Source organism: Atractosteus spatula, chromosome 7, assembly GCF_055471065.1.
Source record: "Atractosteus spatula isolate fAtrSpa1 chromosome 7, fAtrSpa1.hap1, whole genome shotgun sequence".
Classification (NCBI taxonomy): domain Eukaryota; kingdom Metazoa; phylum Chordata; class Actinopteri; order Semionotiformes; family Lepisosteidae; genus Atractosteus; species Atractosteus spatula.
Genome location: NC_142712.1, coordinates 63,295,630 through 63,313,395, shown reverse-complemented (window position 1 = coordinate 63,313,395; position 17,766 = coordinate 63,295,630). Strand labels below are relative to the sequence as shown.

The window sequence follows — 17,766 nt, the reverse complement described above, 5'->3', positions numbered from 1 at the left end:
GGGTTCTGTTGCACAGTGAGCAGACAGCATTATAATATGTTAACTCCCATTCCAGATACACAGACATACAGCACATTAAAATGTTTCATAACAAGAGCATTAATGTAATTCAATTTGATTTTCGGTGCTTTTACCGCTACAAACCAACAACTTCCTTGTGTAAAAGAAAAAACACAATACAACTCCTCGTATTAACAATCACTAGTACAGTATTTCATGTGTGCTGTTAACATCACTTAAATATCTGATCAGCTATTTATTATTCAAGAGATAAGCTGACAAGCAGACAGAACATTGGTGTTAAATGTTTTACTTTGCTTTCAAGATTAAAAATCAGTCAATTTATTTTAAATCCATAATTTCCTCTCAGAAATGTTTTGCATAGGTTAAAACAAAGTCAGTACTTGTTATTAGCTGAGTCATATTACCAAAAGGCACCGGTTTTGTGAATATTACTCAGCTAATTTTGTACACTCATCAAACTAGGCAATCATAACTGCCAAGAAAGATGACATACTTACAGCCCAGGATGAGTCTTCTTTCTGATCACAGCATAATTTTCCTTTGTCTGTCCCTACTGGGAATTGACCTCAAATTTGTATCTCCAAACTACCCACTGAAAGTTTTACCTTTTAGGCTGGCGATGTGCAGCAACAACAGCATCAGATCACTGTCTGTGATGAAGGACTTTCGCTCTCTCTACCTCTCTCTCACTCCCTCCTCTGGTGTCTGAGTTGTTGCTGGAAGCACAAAGGCTGTAGCCTCAGGTTTCAGTGCCAGCATGCCTTCATGTGCCACCTGGCTCTGTAGGAAACATTGGGAAGGGAGAGAGTCTGTGTGGGAGAGGAGAGGAGAGCAGGGGCTGTTTTGAGGCAGTTCTCCATCTCACGCAGCAGGGACACGAATCTTTGCTGTGAAGCTGACAGGAGTTTGGGAACACCATCTCCTTCTGCCACTATCTCATTCTTGTTCTGGTCTTCTCATTTTTGCTCCTTTCCATATCCTTACTTCATTCATTTATTTCTCCTAGCTCCCTCTGAAATTTTACACCTATAATACTCTTCATGTTCTTAAACCAAAGATGCATGCGAAATATCTTCTTATGATTTTCACTCAGCTGCAGAAAATGACAATTCTACAGTCACGTTATCATTATATTGTTGTTCTTTGTTAATGAAAATCAAGGATTGTGTAAAAATTGTTGAGGCAGAGGTTCTGCAGCTGAGTCTTATTGGTGCTCTGTTCGTTTGTGTCCCCAGAATTCTCATTATGATAACTTATGTTTTGGAGGACTTGTGGTGGTCAGTTATCGCTCGGTGGGTTTGTCGAATATTCTGAGAGTGCCTTGAGGACATGCAAGTTTTTGTGCTCCTAAAATTGCAAATAAAAACAACATAAAACAACAAAAGTGAAAGAGCTGAAAATCTGGAAGCTTTTAATTAGAGGCTCTTTAAATATGTATGTTGCTGTGCTCCAACTTCCTTCGCAGGTTCACTTTCAGCTGCGCCTGTCTCTCACTGGGGTTTCTGTCTTTAACTTTGGACAGCTTGCTTGGAAGATTGTTTTACACAAAAAGGAAGTGAATGAGCGGCCAGAGCAAACAGGGCAGACAGGGCACAACCACATCTCCTTGACAGAAGGGATGAGACAATCAGGCCCTTCAATGTGACACAGGAGTCGTCTATTTCTAGTGTCTGCATGCAGTCTACAGGACCTGAAACTTGAGCAATGTCAGTGAAAGGACCCCCCTTCGTAGGCCTTCAGTCCTGTGTTACTGTCAGCCACAGATGAACAATAACCTTCTCTTTCATAATTGATGCCACTGGGAACAGCAGTCACTCGTCAGCCGGGAGCTCAGTTAACTGCAAGAATATTAAATGAGAAACTCAACACCTCTGCCTGCAGTCCATCACAGCACACACAACACAAGCAGCCTCTCTGCATTCCCTCATCCACCCACCTAAACAGAAAAGCAATGTATACCAGTCCTCTCAAGCCTCTAGGTAAACTATTATTAGCAGGACAACTGAGATTAAAAGTCACTAATCAAAGTTATCCGTGGCTAAATAATAATGTTTACTCCAAAAAAGGATGCAAATGAAGTTAAACAATGACAAATGATGCAGATTCGGAAAATAAATGTATTTCATCATAGAATATCTTCTAGCATGATCAACCAGCTGAAGTAGAGTTGTGTTTACAACCTGAAGCGAAATCTGGCTCTTTTGGATTCCTATTTTCTTGTTATGTTTTTTCTTGCATTCATGCATGTGCATTACACAATTTGTCCTGTATGTAAGCATTTGGCTCATTATCATGCACATTTCACTGGGCACCAAACCTGAGAAGAAAATACACATCATTTGGCTCAGTAACCTTGCATTTGCTTGAGTTATAAGCATTTTTATCACACAGGAGTTTTGAAATCATATTAACACCCCTGCAATTTTTTTACCTATAATTAAAACAGTAGAGAATCAACCATAATGATACTGTAAACTAGCAGAACACAACTCAGTAATACAGTGTACATTTTCTTGATCTCCCATTGTAGTCAATTGTCTGTGTTAGTTGAGAGGTTCAACTGGCTGATACACCTCCCTTAGGTCTCCACAACCTGGAAGACTTTGACCCACCTCTGTCACGGTCGTCATCCCTCCTCTAGAGAGCTCTCCTACCCTTTTCTGTATTGATCTTAGTTTAGTAGTTTCACCTGTGTCTCATCCTTCCCCTTGTCCGAGGGCAAGGCCTTAACCCCAGACGCCCTGACCTCTGAGTCTGGGGCTCGGAGCACTTTGCCCCATTAGGGTTTTAACCTTCCGTGTTCCTACTTCCTTGTTCCGGTGTTCGTCTCGGATGGACCTCCCGGCAATGGACATTGGACTGTGCTTTAACTATCCCTCTGGACTTTACTGGATTTGTCGCCTCGGCCTTTCCTTGTGCGCTAGATCACCACCATCGACCCTCCCTAACCTTGCTGTCTCTTCCCTGATGTGCTTCTCCAGACACTTCCGGATTATACCGTCACACATAGGGTCTTTAAACAACGCATCTCAGGGGAGTCAGAACTGGCTCTCATGACAACCTCAGTGTCTCCACTACATAACGTTCATCAGCGGCTCACTTATGTACATGACGTGGGGGTCATGAGGAGCGGTCTCTGTGGAAGACAGAGGATCAGACTCAGATGAGGCTCAGTGAATACACTCAAGTTGCTCAGGTGTCGGTCTGGATACAGAGGGCAGTTCTCTTCTCTCTTCTTCTACTGTCACAAATACAGACTCAAGGTTTACAGCTTTGCAAGATTATGGAATTGTCTTACATGTGGTTAAATTGTAGGGGTGATGCAATAAATCAAGTCAGCTGGGACCCACAAAAAAGAAGAGAAATTACAACTGTTTGGTCAAGCATTTGTCCTCCCTCTTTCATTTGAGAATGTATCTGCAGGTTTATGCAAAATGACCTTTCTCAGTTTTATAATCTCATGGACCCATCAGCGCTTTAGAATGATAATATTCTGGCCTCTTCCTGAATGCATTGTAGTACATTAACAGATAATTGAGCTAATGTGCTTTAGCCTACACATCTAACTATGACATATAGAAAGAATTTGCAACATCTCTGTTCCTCATTAACAAATCAAATCACTGTGATACATGCAGAACGGGCAGCACAGTGGCGCAGTGGTTAGCATTGCTGCCTTGAAGTGCTGAGCTTCTGGGTGCAATTCTGGTGCTCTCTGTATTTAATTTTTTTGTTCCTCCCCGGTGTGTTTGTTTTCTCAGGATGCTCCGGTTTCCTCCCCAGTCCAAAGACGAGCTGGCATGTTAATTGGCTTATACCAAAACTGGCCCTGTTGTGTGCGTATAAGCCCTGTGACAGACTGGCCTCCCATCTGGGCTGTACCCTGCCTTGTGCCTGTTGCTTGCTGAGAAAGGCTGCAGCTCCCGGCAACACTGAATTGAAAGAAGCATTAAAAAATGGACAAGTGGAAGTGCAGAACAGAGACATCTCAATAACAGAAGAATTGGAAACCTAACGGGCAGTGTTACGTGTCAACTGGGGGTGTAGCAGGCTTGAGCTCAGCAGGGGTGGCTCTGTGGCTCAGGATCTGCGCCTGTGGCTGGAAGGTTGCTGGTTTGTATCCCATAGCCGGCAGAGGAATCCTACTCTGTTGGGCCCCTGAGCAAGGCCCTTTGTGTCTTATGGAGACCAACTTGGCGTATGCAAAAAGACATTCCTAATACAAGAAATTGTATATGGCCACTAAAGTGATTGCTTATCTTATAAATCCGGGAGGTCTTACACAGAAAAAATATATGGACAGAATATGTTCAGCATGCTACATTACTGAATTATGTACATGGATAACATCTATAAAGTATATGCTGTTAGTATACTATGTTTTTCCTAGTATAACATTAGCAATCCGGGTTTTTACCAGATTCTAGAAATAGAAAGATAAGCACAGAAAAAAGTCTAAGTTATTTTAGGTACTTGGTTTTGTATTCAACCTCTGCGTGTTCATACATTTTGAAGTTAGATTAAATGCCTCAGATAGGGTACATACCCTTATGTGACAATACAGTGCCACTATATAAACTGACAAAGGTTCGATACAGAAAACAGGCCTCCTCCTTACAGCTCTATAATAACATCAACCGCGCAAAGCGGGTGACGAAGAAGTGTGCATGAAAATAGATCGGATTCTCATTCCGCCCAGCAGCGCCATCTGGTGAGTGAGTGAGAGCGTAACTGCCAAATGATGCGGTTAATGTGCTTGTGTATTCCCTGAAATGCAAATATATTTCTGAAATGCTTTCGGAAATTGTAATTACAAGGACATAATCACACGATTATGATTATTACACATAAAACACAATTTCAATTTAGATATTTTATTATATGCAAAATATACTGTAACTGAATGACAGAAACACTACGGTCAGTATAATGCCTTTTCATGCCACATTTAAGTGCTGAAAATGTCACTAGAAGGTAGATAAATAATAATAATAATTCCTTACATATATATAGCACTTTTGGGTGCTTTTAAAGCACTCAAAGCGCTGTACAGGTAATGGGGATCCCCTCCACCAGCACCAGTGTGCAGCCCCACCTGGATGATGCGACAGCAGCCATAGTGCGCCAGAATGCTCTGCACACACCAGCTCTCAGTGGGGAGGAGAGCAGAGTGATGAAGCCAGTTCATAGATGGGGATTGTTAGGAGGCCATGATTGGTAAGGGCCAATGGGAAATTTGGCCAGGACGCCGGGGTTACACCCCTGCTCTTTTCGAGAAACGCCCTGGGATTTGTAATGACCACAGAGAGATTCAGAGGACTTCAGTTTTACGTCTCATTCGAAGGACGGCGCCTTTTAACAATAGTGTCCCCGTCTCTATCCTTGGGGCATTAGGACCCACACAGCCCGCAGGGTGAGCGCCCCCTGCTGGCCCCACTAAAACCTCTTCCAGCAGCAGCCTCAGTTTTCTCAGAAGTTCCTATCCAGGTACTGGCCAGGCTCACACCTGCTGAGCTTCAGTGGGCTGCTAGCTGTGAGCTGCAGGGTGATATGGCTGCTGTTATACTGTATCTCTACATGTTACAGTATATTTGGAGACCGCTTGCTGGTATACAGTTTTTGTATGACAACCATTCATTTTATTATAGCTATTATCGTGATACCACATAGTTTAAAGCTCGTGAAACACGATATGGAATCAATTGCGTCCACGTCTGCTATCATAATCGCGATCTTCACCGCCTCCACGTCAGGTCCGGAGCTGAACATCTGCTCCTATACAAAGGTGTCCACGCTACATCTATAAAAAATGCAGTTAGCAAAACTACAGTATAAATAAAAAACGGGAAAGTCTGAGAAAGTGTTATATATTAAGTGTTCACGGAAAGCGTACACAGGTCTGCGCTGAGGCTGTATAAATTGTGCACAAAAAAATCTGTACAAATTTCGCGCCACCAAGCCACGCTCCTTTTCAATAGGTACTACGCTGGAGCAGCCGCTAATTCAAAACAACTGAGGAGCGGTGACTGACCAAGAAGAGTATCTGCAACCGGATCTAGTCTTTATTCCCCTGACAGCGCCACCTAGTTAGGGGCGTTAACTTTTAATTTCAACGGAAAATTAATTGTATTCAATAATAAACCTTATTTTATATAGCGCCTTTAAAGGTGGCTTCTCAAAGCACTTATACACTTTCATACAGAAACTATTGTCAATGTCTGGATTTAATGTAGACGAATAACAACAACAACAACAACATCACTTTGTTAACCCTTTACAATTTCTTGCATTAGGAATTATCTTTTCCCATACCCCAGCTTGCTCTCCATGAGACACACAGACACAGACAGGGAGAGAGCCTGGGGTCAGAGTGCAGGGTCTGCCATTGTATGGTGCCCCTGGAGCAGCTGGGGTTAAGGGCCTTGCTCAGGGGCCCAACAGAGTAGGATTCCTCTGCCGACTGTGGGATTTGAACCGGCAACCTTCTAGCCACAGGCGCAATATTTCGGGATATACAATTTAAAAGTATCCACTGCACTCTTCGGTTTAACCCAACAAGTGTTGTGATACAGGTGATGTGATGCAGGTGTGAGCCTGGTCAGTACCTGGATGCGAGACCTCCTGGGAAAAAAACTAAGGTTGCTGCTGGAAAAGGTGTTAGTGAGGCCCATAGGGGGGTGCTCACCCTGCGGTTTGTGTAAGTCCAAATGCCCCAGTATATAGTGACAGGAAAATTAAAAGGCGCCATCCTTCGAACGATACATAAAACTGAGGTCCTGACTTTCTCGAAAGGAGTAGGGGTATTACCCTGGTGTCCTGGCCAAATTTCCCATTGGCCTTTACCAGTCTGTTCTTTCCCGTATAACTATACATATATTAATTTATTACTGATTTCATTCATTGAGCACGGATACAATAGAGGTACAGCCATTCACTATTTGACATGTCTGCACTGGTACAGAACCTAGCAATCAGAAAACGGGTGAAACTGTCTTTAGAATTAGCATACAGTACCGAGGCCCCCATGACCAAATAAAGGCTAACCTTGATAATCATCCTAAATAATGCAGACTACAGCAAAAAGACTCACTTTGAACAGGGAATGGATGTCCGGAAGGAGTAGTGTAACCAGCTTGACTTGCTTCTCCGGACCTCTAACTAAAAGAAACAGAGAACTAGCAGTGGCATCGACTCCTTTCGAACTGGGATCCTATCACAACCACGTAATTCGTGGTGTCGTAACTCTTCTGTATCTGATATTGGACCAAGCACATCAGGGGAGAGCGCGAACGCAGTCCCCACTACCAGAAATCATGCAGTCGGGATTCCCACATTTTGGGAATTCGCAAGGGTCAGCACAGCCGGAGCGCCCGTTACCAATCATGGCCTCCTAATAATCCCCATCTCTGAATTGGCTTCATCCCTCTCTTCTCCTCTCCACTGAGAGCTGGTGTGTGGTAAGCGTTCTGGCGCATCATCCAGGTGGGGCTGCACACTGGTGGTGGTGGAGGGGATCCCCATTGCCTGTAAAGCGCTTTGAGTGGAGTGCCCAGAAAAACACTATATAAGTGTAAGCAATTATTATTAACAACTAAAATGCCTGCTAATGAAAATAATAATAAATCAGTACAAATGTTGCTGTGAAACGACATTTTCACGTGATCTGACTAAATATCCCCAATTGTAAGTGTGAAATGGTTTACACAAAAGGCATGTACTGTGTACTATTGCGAGACACACAAAGGAAATGTCTGCAATTTACACAAGAGAATGAGCGCACAATTTCTTGCCACGTCCGAGAAAAAGGACTCCAATATTATGAGCAATGTTAATGTTGCAAATCGGACCGCAATTTCTTTCCAAGACTACATTGTTTGGAATTGCATATATATATATATTATAATATATATATATTAATATATAATATATAATATATATTATATATATATTAGGTTTACTGTTAGATGACTGTTTTATTTTTTAAAATGTATACGGTAAAACATACATTTCTGACCCCATACAGTATCTGTTTTTATTAAATTTCCTGATACATGCTGCACTTCCGCTTTGTCAATAGTACGCCATTGTCTTGCGCAGACTCAGTTCTGCAGTTTCTGGGAGAGTAAAGGGTCGCGAGCTCGGCCTGAGCTTCCCCTTCTGATGACGTCTTTAGCCGTCGACAGTTAGCAGCAGTGTCTCGGTTTCCAGACTTTTTCAACAGGTAAACAGTTATGGTTTGTTTTCCGGCTTTGTAGATATCTAAAAAGATCTTAAGGTAACGTACGTGCATCGAAAATTTTGCGGACAGATCGTGGGGCGGTAATATCAGTTAGCTGATCATTTCCTTCCACAGCAATTATGTTTTGAGATCCCCGTGTCTTGACAGTTTCATTGTTGTTAACAGCACAGATCATTTAAAGGTCTGTGAAAAGATGTTTTTTCCTATTTACATATATAATGGGAGGCTTTAAACACAACAAACGGGAATTGGAACTATTAGTATTGCATTTTTTAATGTCTCGAGGTATATATCCTATAATTAACAGACACTTTTTCTATATAATTTTCAGGAGCATTATGGATGACCTCACTCAGGCTTTGAGTGCCAGTTTTTCGGTGTCTCAGGACCCCAACAGCACGGCAGCGCCCCACCCGCGACTCGCCCAGTACAAGAGCAAGTACAGCGTGCTGGAGCAGAGCGAGAGACGCCGCAGGTTTCTGGAGCTGCAGAAAACGTGAGTGACGACCTAGGTACAGGTCAGCACTTCAGCATGCGTCTTCAGCCAGATTGTTCCCAGAACCAAAGGGAGGTTTCCCTAACCCTCCAGCTGCATGTGAAGTCTCCTACTGCAGCGCAGTACAGTAGATGCGACGCCACTTCCAGTGTACCACTAGACCTGTTGTTGCACTTTCAACATTTGTCAAATAATGCAAATATTAATTTAATTGTAACAAACTTTAATTTGAGTTTGAAATTAGAGATACTTCTTAACACTGTTATCTGCTGAGATGTGTTGCTGGGACATGTTCACCATAGGATAACCTTGTCATGGAAGGGAAAAGTATGAATTTCTTCTTTTCTCAAGGTTTTGCTGTGTGAAGTGTTGTGTGGTACTTGTAGAGGAAAATTGCTTCTTCTTTGTACCAGTCTTATTGAGTCTCCATGCCGGAGAGCTGACAGATAACGTCAGAATCTTTACTGCAGTTTAGGAGGGGTGTGGGGTGTGGTGCTCTTGGCTGTTTCTTCCCAGCCCCAGGGCATCCTTTGACTTCCTTGGGCATCTGCCTGTGTGGAGTTTGGATGCTCTCCCCACGTTCATGGGAGTTTTCACAGGGTGTTCTGATTTCTGTCCAGCTCTCATAGACCTGCAGGTTACACGGCTTCTCCAAATTGCTCCCCTGTTTCTCATCTCAACAGCCAGCAGGTGTATTATCCTACGAACCGCAGCTGGCAACCCTCTGTAGATAAGCAGGTGTGAGCCTGGCCAGGCCTGACTAGAAGACCTCCTGGTAAAGTTATATTTCCTGCTGGAAGAGGTGTTAGTGGAACCAGTAGGGGGTGCTCACCCGCGGTCCTAATGTCCCAGTATTGTTTTGGCGACACTATATTGTAAAAAAAAAAAGGAGCCATCCTTCATATGAGACATAAAACCGAGGTCCTGACAGTGTGCGGTCATTAAAAATCCCAGGGCATTTCTCGAAAAGAGTAGGGGGGTGAACCCCAGTTTCCTGAACTTAATCAGTCATGGCCTCCTAATAATCCCCATCTATCAATAGGCTTCTTTACTCTACCACACATTGGAGGTGGATTATTATAATCCATATGTATACTTACAGTATATAAATAATATTGTACGTATAATGATTAATAATTTGAATTAGCATTCTCTTTCTCACATTCTCATGAATGTTCTCTGGAGCTGTCAATACTTACCCTCTGCACGTTTCCTTCGGTGGTTTGCAGGAAGAGGCTGAATTACGTGAACCATGCCCGTCGCCTGGCAGAGGGTGACTGGACAGGAGCGGACAGCGATGATGAGCCAGAGGGCGAGAAGCCGGAGGGGGAGACTGAGGTAGAAAGCATGGAGACAGAGGAGAAGAGGAGGTTGCCCAGGCACTACGCCAATCAGGTCAGTGTCTTGACATGTTCTGCAGCACAATTGCACTGATCCAGGATTAGGTGACCTCTTGTCAAGCTTCGCTGCCAGCTGTAGACCTGGTCGTCTCAGGTAAAATGTAAAGCTCATACGTTTTGTATAGTAACATAGGGAATTGTATTTGAATTTGTGATTTAATGTATATGTTGTATTTCCTGGTGTTGGATTAGACCATTTTAAAAAAGCAAAAAAAAAATACAATTTTAGAGATCAGATCAGGATTATTTTTACCAAAAGTTCTGGCAGTTGAGGAAGAGAAGCATTCGGTGATTCTTTTAGAAGCTTTGTTAGTATTATATCAATTTGGGAGAGAGGATGTTTTTCTTAATAATTAAACGGTATGGGACCAGAGAGAGTTTGATTAGTGTATTTTTTCCTTTATAGTTCTTCCTTTTGGCCACGAGAGGGAGTAGCAGTAACCAAAAAAAAATTAATTATCCAATTCTGTTATTTCACTTTGATTTAATATTTATATTTCAATTTCACATGCATATATAAAATAAATTCTAATTTTACTTAGTGTTCATAACTACAGTTTAGTAATGTAATACATAGCACTATCTGTTATTATTGTCTTCATTTCCTTTTCCTCAGCTCATGCTGTCAGAGTGGTTGGTAGACATCCCTTCAGACTTGGCCACTGAATGGCTAATGGTGGTTTGTCCTGTTGGAAAGAGATCTCTTGTGGTAGCCTCCAAGGTAAGAAGCAGTTTCATTACACTTTATTTTATATTCACAGGAGGAATTCAGCATTAAGGTGGCTTTATCAGGGGTGGGTAGAGGGACTAGTGATATTGATAGCAGGCAAATTACCTCCATCGTCTTGGAATAATTTAAATGAACAAATTTTTTTATTGCAAAGGAACAAGTAATAGGTTTATTCCATACTGAAAAGAGAAGAAAGAAAACACAACATTTCAGTGACTCCTGTAGAAAGCTCCATGGCAGAAATGTTGTTTTCTTTCTTCTCTTTTCAGCATGGAATAAACCTATTACTTGTTCCTTTGCAGCCTACGCATGCTGACGCAGCTACCCACCTGAACATATTCTTTTACTTTTACTTTAGGGTTTTGTCAAGTTTGGTGGATTTGTAAAATTAACTCAAGAATTGATAATGATCATTGATAACAGATAATGATCTGCTTCAGAATTGTTTGTGACAGTATGATTCAGTAACCATTGTTAATCAATGTCAACTGAAATTAACATTACTGGTATAGGCAAGGTTAGCACTAAAAAGACCTAAGCCAAGGGGACAAACCTCTACATTTACTTTGTGGGTTCTGAGCTCGAAACCCTTTTTGGCTTCCCAGATGATAAGAGTGTCTTTACCTTTATATAAAATTAAGATGGAGTTATTAAAATACTTAAAACACAATTGGAATATGAATCTCATGCTCTGGTCTTTCAAAATGTAGAGTGTTTAGGGAAATTCTTGTGTCTTCACAGTTCAGTCTCTTATGCTGTAGTTGAAAATTTATGGATCATAGAATGTGTCCTGCTATAAGCTGAGAAAGTCCTTTTTAATCTTGTGGCTGAAAAATCTTGATCTCAGTCTGATTAGAAAAGCAGAAAAAAATTGTGTGAACATTGAACTAACTGATTTGATCTTTTATTGCTTTTATTTATGGCTTCAAAACGTCCTGTAGACTAACTTAATTGTTTTAAAGGGCTTTGTATTTGTTTCTCACATTCATTTTTGATTGTCTGTAGTTCCCATTTTCAGTGAAATACAATACCTGTGACATACTGCTGTTGTTGACTTGTTCACAATCTGTATTTCAGGGGTCAACTGCAGCTTATACAAAAAGTGGCTACTGTGTAAATCGATTTCCATCTTTGTTACCAGGAGGCAACAGGCAATACTCGGCTGTAGGAAAAGGTACAGGATTCTGCAGCTGTTACAAGGAGTTTTCTTTTATTTTTCTGAAATCTACCAGTATGGAAGTGGTAGATGAGAGAAGAATATTACTGCTACCCACTGATTGTGGTTTAGTCTTGTTACATTTGCATAGGTCTTAGTTTGTCAAAATTGTCCTAGGGATCTTCACACTTGAACACCTCAAAGTCCTCTGCACGTTTATTTTTTTACGAAATAATTTGTTGATCTTATTGAAAAGGCCTTCATTTCCGTTTCGCACTTGTCTTTATACCATGATTTATGTTTTGCTTGTCTCTGATTTGTTTAGATTATACTATCCTTGACTGCATTTTCAGCGAAGTGGACAGGACGTTCTACATTTTGGATGTCATGTGCTGGAGAGGTCATCCTGTGTATGACTGTCAGGTATGGATTGTCATGGATTTGCCATTGCGGATTAAATCGTCATCTGGAGGAGGATTTATCCTCGGGGTCATGTAATACTTCACATCTGTTTCTGAGCGGAAGATCGGGGCAACCCCACAAGAAATTCCCACTCCCACAGCTGTATTCCACTTGTCCCTCCTTTCCACTCCAGCACCTTTGTCAGGAGTAGCTATGGCTCAAGCCATTTGACTACCCCTGACTGCCCCTGGCTGAATAGATTGAATTGCTTGTCCATTTGCTTTGACTGCTATACAAAAGATTAGGATGTTTAATTGAATGGTTTTGAATGTGATCGTAGAGCACATAGCAGCAGATGGAAATGAGAAGTGCTTATTGCGTGAGTACTGAAGTGGTGTAGTTCCCAGCAGGGGTTATCAACTCCACTGTATGCGAAACCTCCACTTCAGGAAGCCCAGCAGGTCTTCTATGTTTCCTGCAGTTTGAAATGGTTCTTCACTTGGGAGGAATGTTAAATTCCACCAAAGTTCGCCCAGATCTCATCCTATCTCAGTGACCTTAAGCTTTTAATGGTTTAGGAAGACTAAAACAAAACTGCTGTATTTAAACTCTAAGGTCTGGGACTGGGAACTCCATTTCCCTGAGATATGCTCATAGGAGCTGATGAAGTAAGAAAGGGTAGAGTCAGGAAGTGACGGGCTTAAGCTACTGTGTGTGAGCTTTTATTATTTTTCAGAACACTAATAGCTATTACAAACATCAGAACAAGGGGAGGCAGTGTTCATTGCAGCACTAGTGCTAAGTGTTAAGGAAAAATGTTATAATCATGTGCTAAACTCAAATTCTCGAGCACTGGCTAAGTTCAGAAATCATTAGCTATTGTTTGCATTGGCATGTTCAATGTATTGGAGAAATGCCTTTTCTTTTCTGTGTATTGCTTTACATCCAGACTGAATTCCGGTTCTTCTGGCTGCAGTCTAAGGTCCAGGAGACCGAAAACCTGATGGATATCACGAAGCGAAATCCAGTAAGCACCATTTCTTTGAACGCCCTCATTTATTTATTCTTTTCAAGTTTATACTTGCCATTTTTTAAATTATACTCACCCAGTTTCGGATTCGCCAGTAGTGACTTTTGCATCTTGTCTTATGGCTAAGAACCCCCTCCTCCCCTGAGCCTCACACCAGGGAGAGCGAGGAAGTGGAGGCAGACTCCTGCGACCCGCCCACCTCCGAGCCACTCGTCTCTTAGCGCTCCTCCGGGACCATAGCCCCATACCAGAGAGCCAGTGGCAACAGGAGGGTGGGGGTGTCCCTCACTGACAAGTGTCCAGAGAGCCACAAGAGCTGACGAATACCAAGACAGTCCTGGCCGACTGATCCCGCCCCACTCTGAACCAGCCAATCGTGCTGGACTTGGGCATCCTAGTCACAGTCAGCTAGTGACTGTGTCCCAGGCTCGAACTTGCGGCACCTGGATCGTAGGCGAGGCTCAGCCTCTCATGTTTCCCTCATTTAGATAGTCTTGCCAACAGTCCTACACTCATCGTTGGCACATACCTACCTGGTGAAGTATTAGTGTTTCATACCACCTGTTCTTTAGGAAGTCTGAGTATACAGTATATACTCCTGCCTGAATCTGTAATTGTATGATGATGTTTTTAGAATTTGCAAAGTTTGTATTTTAACCTTACCACAGGGCTTGGCAGTATCAAGCAGCTATATTCGATTGCGTTTTAATCATTCTGTCACTGAGTGAAGAATTAAATGTTTTGATTTGTTTACAATGTAAACGGCAAAAACACTTTTGAATGCTGGAATCTTTTTGAGGGCCATTTGAACTAAGCATTGTCACATTTTCCGAACTTGTCATACAATGAACTGGATTTGATGGATTTCACAGGAAAGTGCAATAATTTGTGTGTTGATTTTCTCCACAGTTCCGATTTGTTAGTCTGCAGTGTGTCTTGTGTACAGTGGAGACAATCCAGCAAGCCCTGGCCAAGGAATATGCTTTCAAAGTAAGGCTACTTTTACAAGAGTTTCATTCCTGTAGCACACTTCTGTATTCTTAATCATACATTTTCATTTAAATTCGCTTCAACTAGATTCCAGTAAAATGTTCAGAGAAACACAAATATGGGTCAGCCAGTGTGAGGTTACAATGCCTTGTGCATTTTATTTTGCTGGGTGGTTTATACATGCCATTGCTCTCATATCCTGTTAAAATTGAAACTTGTGGGACATAAATTGGAAAAGTTTTGGAAATTTTACCCTGTAAGTTTCTTCCAGCCCACACACACACTTTGACATCTACTATTGAGCACTGTCTTGGTTTCTCTGTGAGCCGTGTTCTGGAAAAGGGTGTAGTATCATATTATGTAGAATGGTCTTTCATTCCAGAAAAAACGTAATAGGAATAACGGGAAGGCCGTTTGATTTTAGTTCCCCAGCCAGATCTGATTGTGGTGAAAGCCATGAATACTCTTGAGAGAGAAGAATTAGCTCTCATGTACCCTTATAAACTTAAACGTACCACACAGCCTTTAATGGGGACTGCAATGCTATTTTTATATTCAGGTGTTAGAAAGAATCGGCATTGATAAGTGCTTTTCAAACCACAATAAAAGTAAAATGTACATGGTAACTTGTAGAACTTATAGTTTACATCACAAAATAGACAAAATTTGTACATATGCTCAGCACCATGTTCTGCGATTCAGAATGAGGCAACAAGACATCCACTGAGGTGAAGCGGTCCTATGAGATTGTAAACAACCAGGCTTGTGAATACATCGTTTTTAATCCAGTAAAAATATTGCTCTTGGGTTTAAGATGGTTTTGCTGATAACTGGAACTTGTTAATGATGCATGCTGATCACATTGGAACATTTTTTCCGTGAAATATCTGCAACACAGCCTGTACTTACTCTCTCGTACATTCCACTACATTAGTCATGACAGTGACTGGTGAGCAGGAAGGGGCCACATCACTCTGCAATTCTTGGGAACGCTCGTGTTCACCTGTGGCGACACCAGGGGTTTGCGACGATATGTTCACTTACAGTACTTTCACAAAGCTCACAGTTTTGTGCTTAATTTGACATTTGTAAAAGTCAATGAATTTATTTTCTTACCAAGATTTAATAACCCATCTGAGAAATTGGGACTGTAGTTTCCCTTTAAAGGCTGTTTCCATACGTTACATAAGGTTCATAATTTAATCCTTCTACTATTTTATGACTGTTTTCCCTTGCCTTGTCTTGGATCATTGCCTAGGGAAATCTGTGCATGAACCGGACATTGGCACGAACACTTCATTCTCATAGCTTTCAGGGTTTCGGAGCTGTTCGGTTTTTATCAGCTGCTTTGTGCTAATGTGTGATGGCTTCCCCAGGTGGACGGACTCCTGTTCTACCACAGACAGACTCACTACACGCCCGGCAGTACCCCACTGGTGGGCTGGCTCAGGCCTTACATGGTGTCTGATATCCTGGGCATAGAAGTGCCGGAGGGGCCTCTCACCATCAAGCCTGAGTACGCCGGCCAGCAGATGCAGGCGATTCTGGAGCACAAGAGGGGGCCGCGGTCCTCAGAGGTGCGGCCGATGGCTCAAAACGGGCAATATGAGCTGGAACACCTGTCCACCCCAGAGCAGCAGGGTGAAAAGAAGTCCAAGCGCCTGGAGAATTCTGGGGCCACAATGGAAAGCTGATAGGCACCCTGTTCTTTTCCCTTTCTTACCTTACTGAGCACACGCGAACTGCTGCAGGACCATTTCACATTCTGTCGATACGGAATTCGTCTTTTTCTGTTCCTCAAGGTGGGCCAGTCTGTTGCGTAAAAAAAGTACCCAGCACACCCACCACATTTTGGAACTCAAGTATTAGAAGAAATGACTGTACGTGATATGGTTGGCTACAGCTGAGCAATCACTGAACTGCAGTAACCTTCGGGGGGTAATTAATAAAGGGGCAGTTTTTTCAGGATGGCCTTAAATAGTCCGTACCTACCTGTCTCCACAATTACAGTCAACAAATTCATCTGCATGAGACAGTTTCTTAAATATTGTTTGAGGACCTTTTTCCCTTTGTTTCTGAGTGAAGTGCTTTTAATAATTGCTATAGTGGATGGCATTTTGCCATCTCAGTTTCACAGCTGTATTGAACACGATGGAGAATCTGAAACAAGCCAGTTTTCTTTGTAAATTAAAACTAAGGAGCTAAAATTATTTATGGCTTTAAACGTTAAAATATTTTTTCCCTTAAAATCGGAGAGATTGTGGATGATGATGCATCTGTAACCGGAAGGAAACATCTTTGCAATAATGGAATGGTTTTTTTTTCAGATTTTATCTTTTGGTTTTGGGGACTTTTTGCAAGTCAGGCAGCTGACTGAAATTTGCAAGAACTATAGACGTGGAGTGGTATGGTAGCGTGTTGATTAGCACTTCAGAGCACTCTGCCCTAAATCAGCTCTGGACAGGGGCTCCTGTCTGGGGTTTGCATGTTCAGTCACAGTAATAAAGTTGTAAACAGTTATCTGAAGAATTAATATATACTGTACTTCTGATGTTTACTGAGATAGTGATGATCAGTATGCTATATGTACACTTCTGTGCCAACATTTGTGCTATTTTCAGTATTAATCAGTGTTTGCAATAAGATCATGAGCCGAAGCATACTGTTTCCATGATTTACAAATATCTAGAAGCAATGGTGAATTGAGAAGACTCCGCAGGGTCCTCAAATGATGGCAGCTGAGGTCATTTCATGCCGAGGAATTTCATGCAGCTGTACTTACATAATTATAAAGATAAAAAAGCAAAGGGTGTAAAAATATAAAGCAAACTTGTCTGATATGTTTTGTACTTTGTACAGTTTGTGTGTAAAATTATTTTTACACTGTGTAAAAGAACAATGCTGTCATACAGTTGTAAAAATGTGATAAACGTTTATATTGAAGTAACTCAAATATTTGTATAGTTCTTTGGATTGTACACTGCACACTTTGTACATCCATTTGAGCAGATGGCACTTCACTTTAAAAGCATAGCATCTGTAACCATTAACAAACAGGGTGGCACTTGTAACGTTCCTGTCATGACTTATTTTAATGATGCTGATTATGCACTACACTTTTAATTCACAGGAGTTTTACAAATGTAGAATATGTCATGTTTACCATGACTGTATTTCAGCACAACTGCTAAAGAACACGTTTCTGTTGTAAATCGGGCAATATTTAAGACAACTGTAGCTTGGAAGCTCAGGAAGAAAATCAGTGTTTGGAGAGTGTTTACGTAGCCCTTTAATCTTTA

General features: G+C 41.7%; 1 protein-coding gene across 1 annotated transcript; it reads left to right on the top strand.

Annotated features, from left to right (window-relative positions):
* Positions 1–8,184: 8,184 nt before the first annotated feature.
* Positions 8,185–17,420, top strand: snupn (snurportin 1). Its single transcript, XM_088922313.1, has 9 exons — positions 8,185–8,245; positions 8,595–8,759; positions 9,989–10,154; positions 10,776–10,880; positions 11,967–12,063; positions 12,371–12,468; positions 13,397–13,474; positions 14,387–14,467; positions 15,844–17,420. Exons 2-9 carry the CDS (start codon positions 8,602–8,604, stop codon positions 16,159–16,161), a joined length of 1,101 nt encoding a protein of 366 aa, XP_088778439.1. The 5' UTR covers positions 8,185–8,245; positions 8,595–8,601; the 3' UTR covers positions 16,162–17,420.
* The last annotated feature ends 346 nt before the right edge of the window (positions 17,421–17,766 follow it).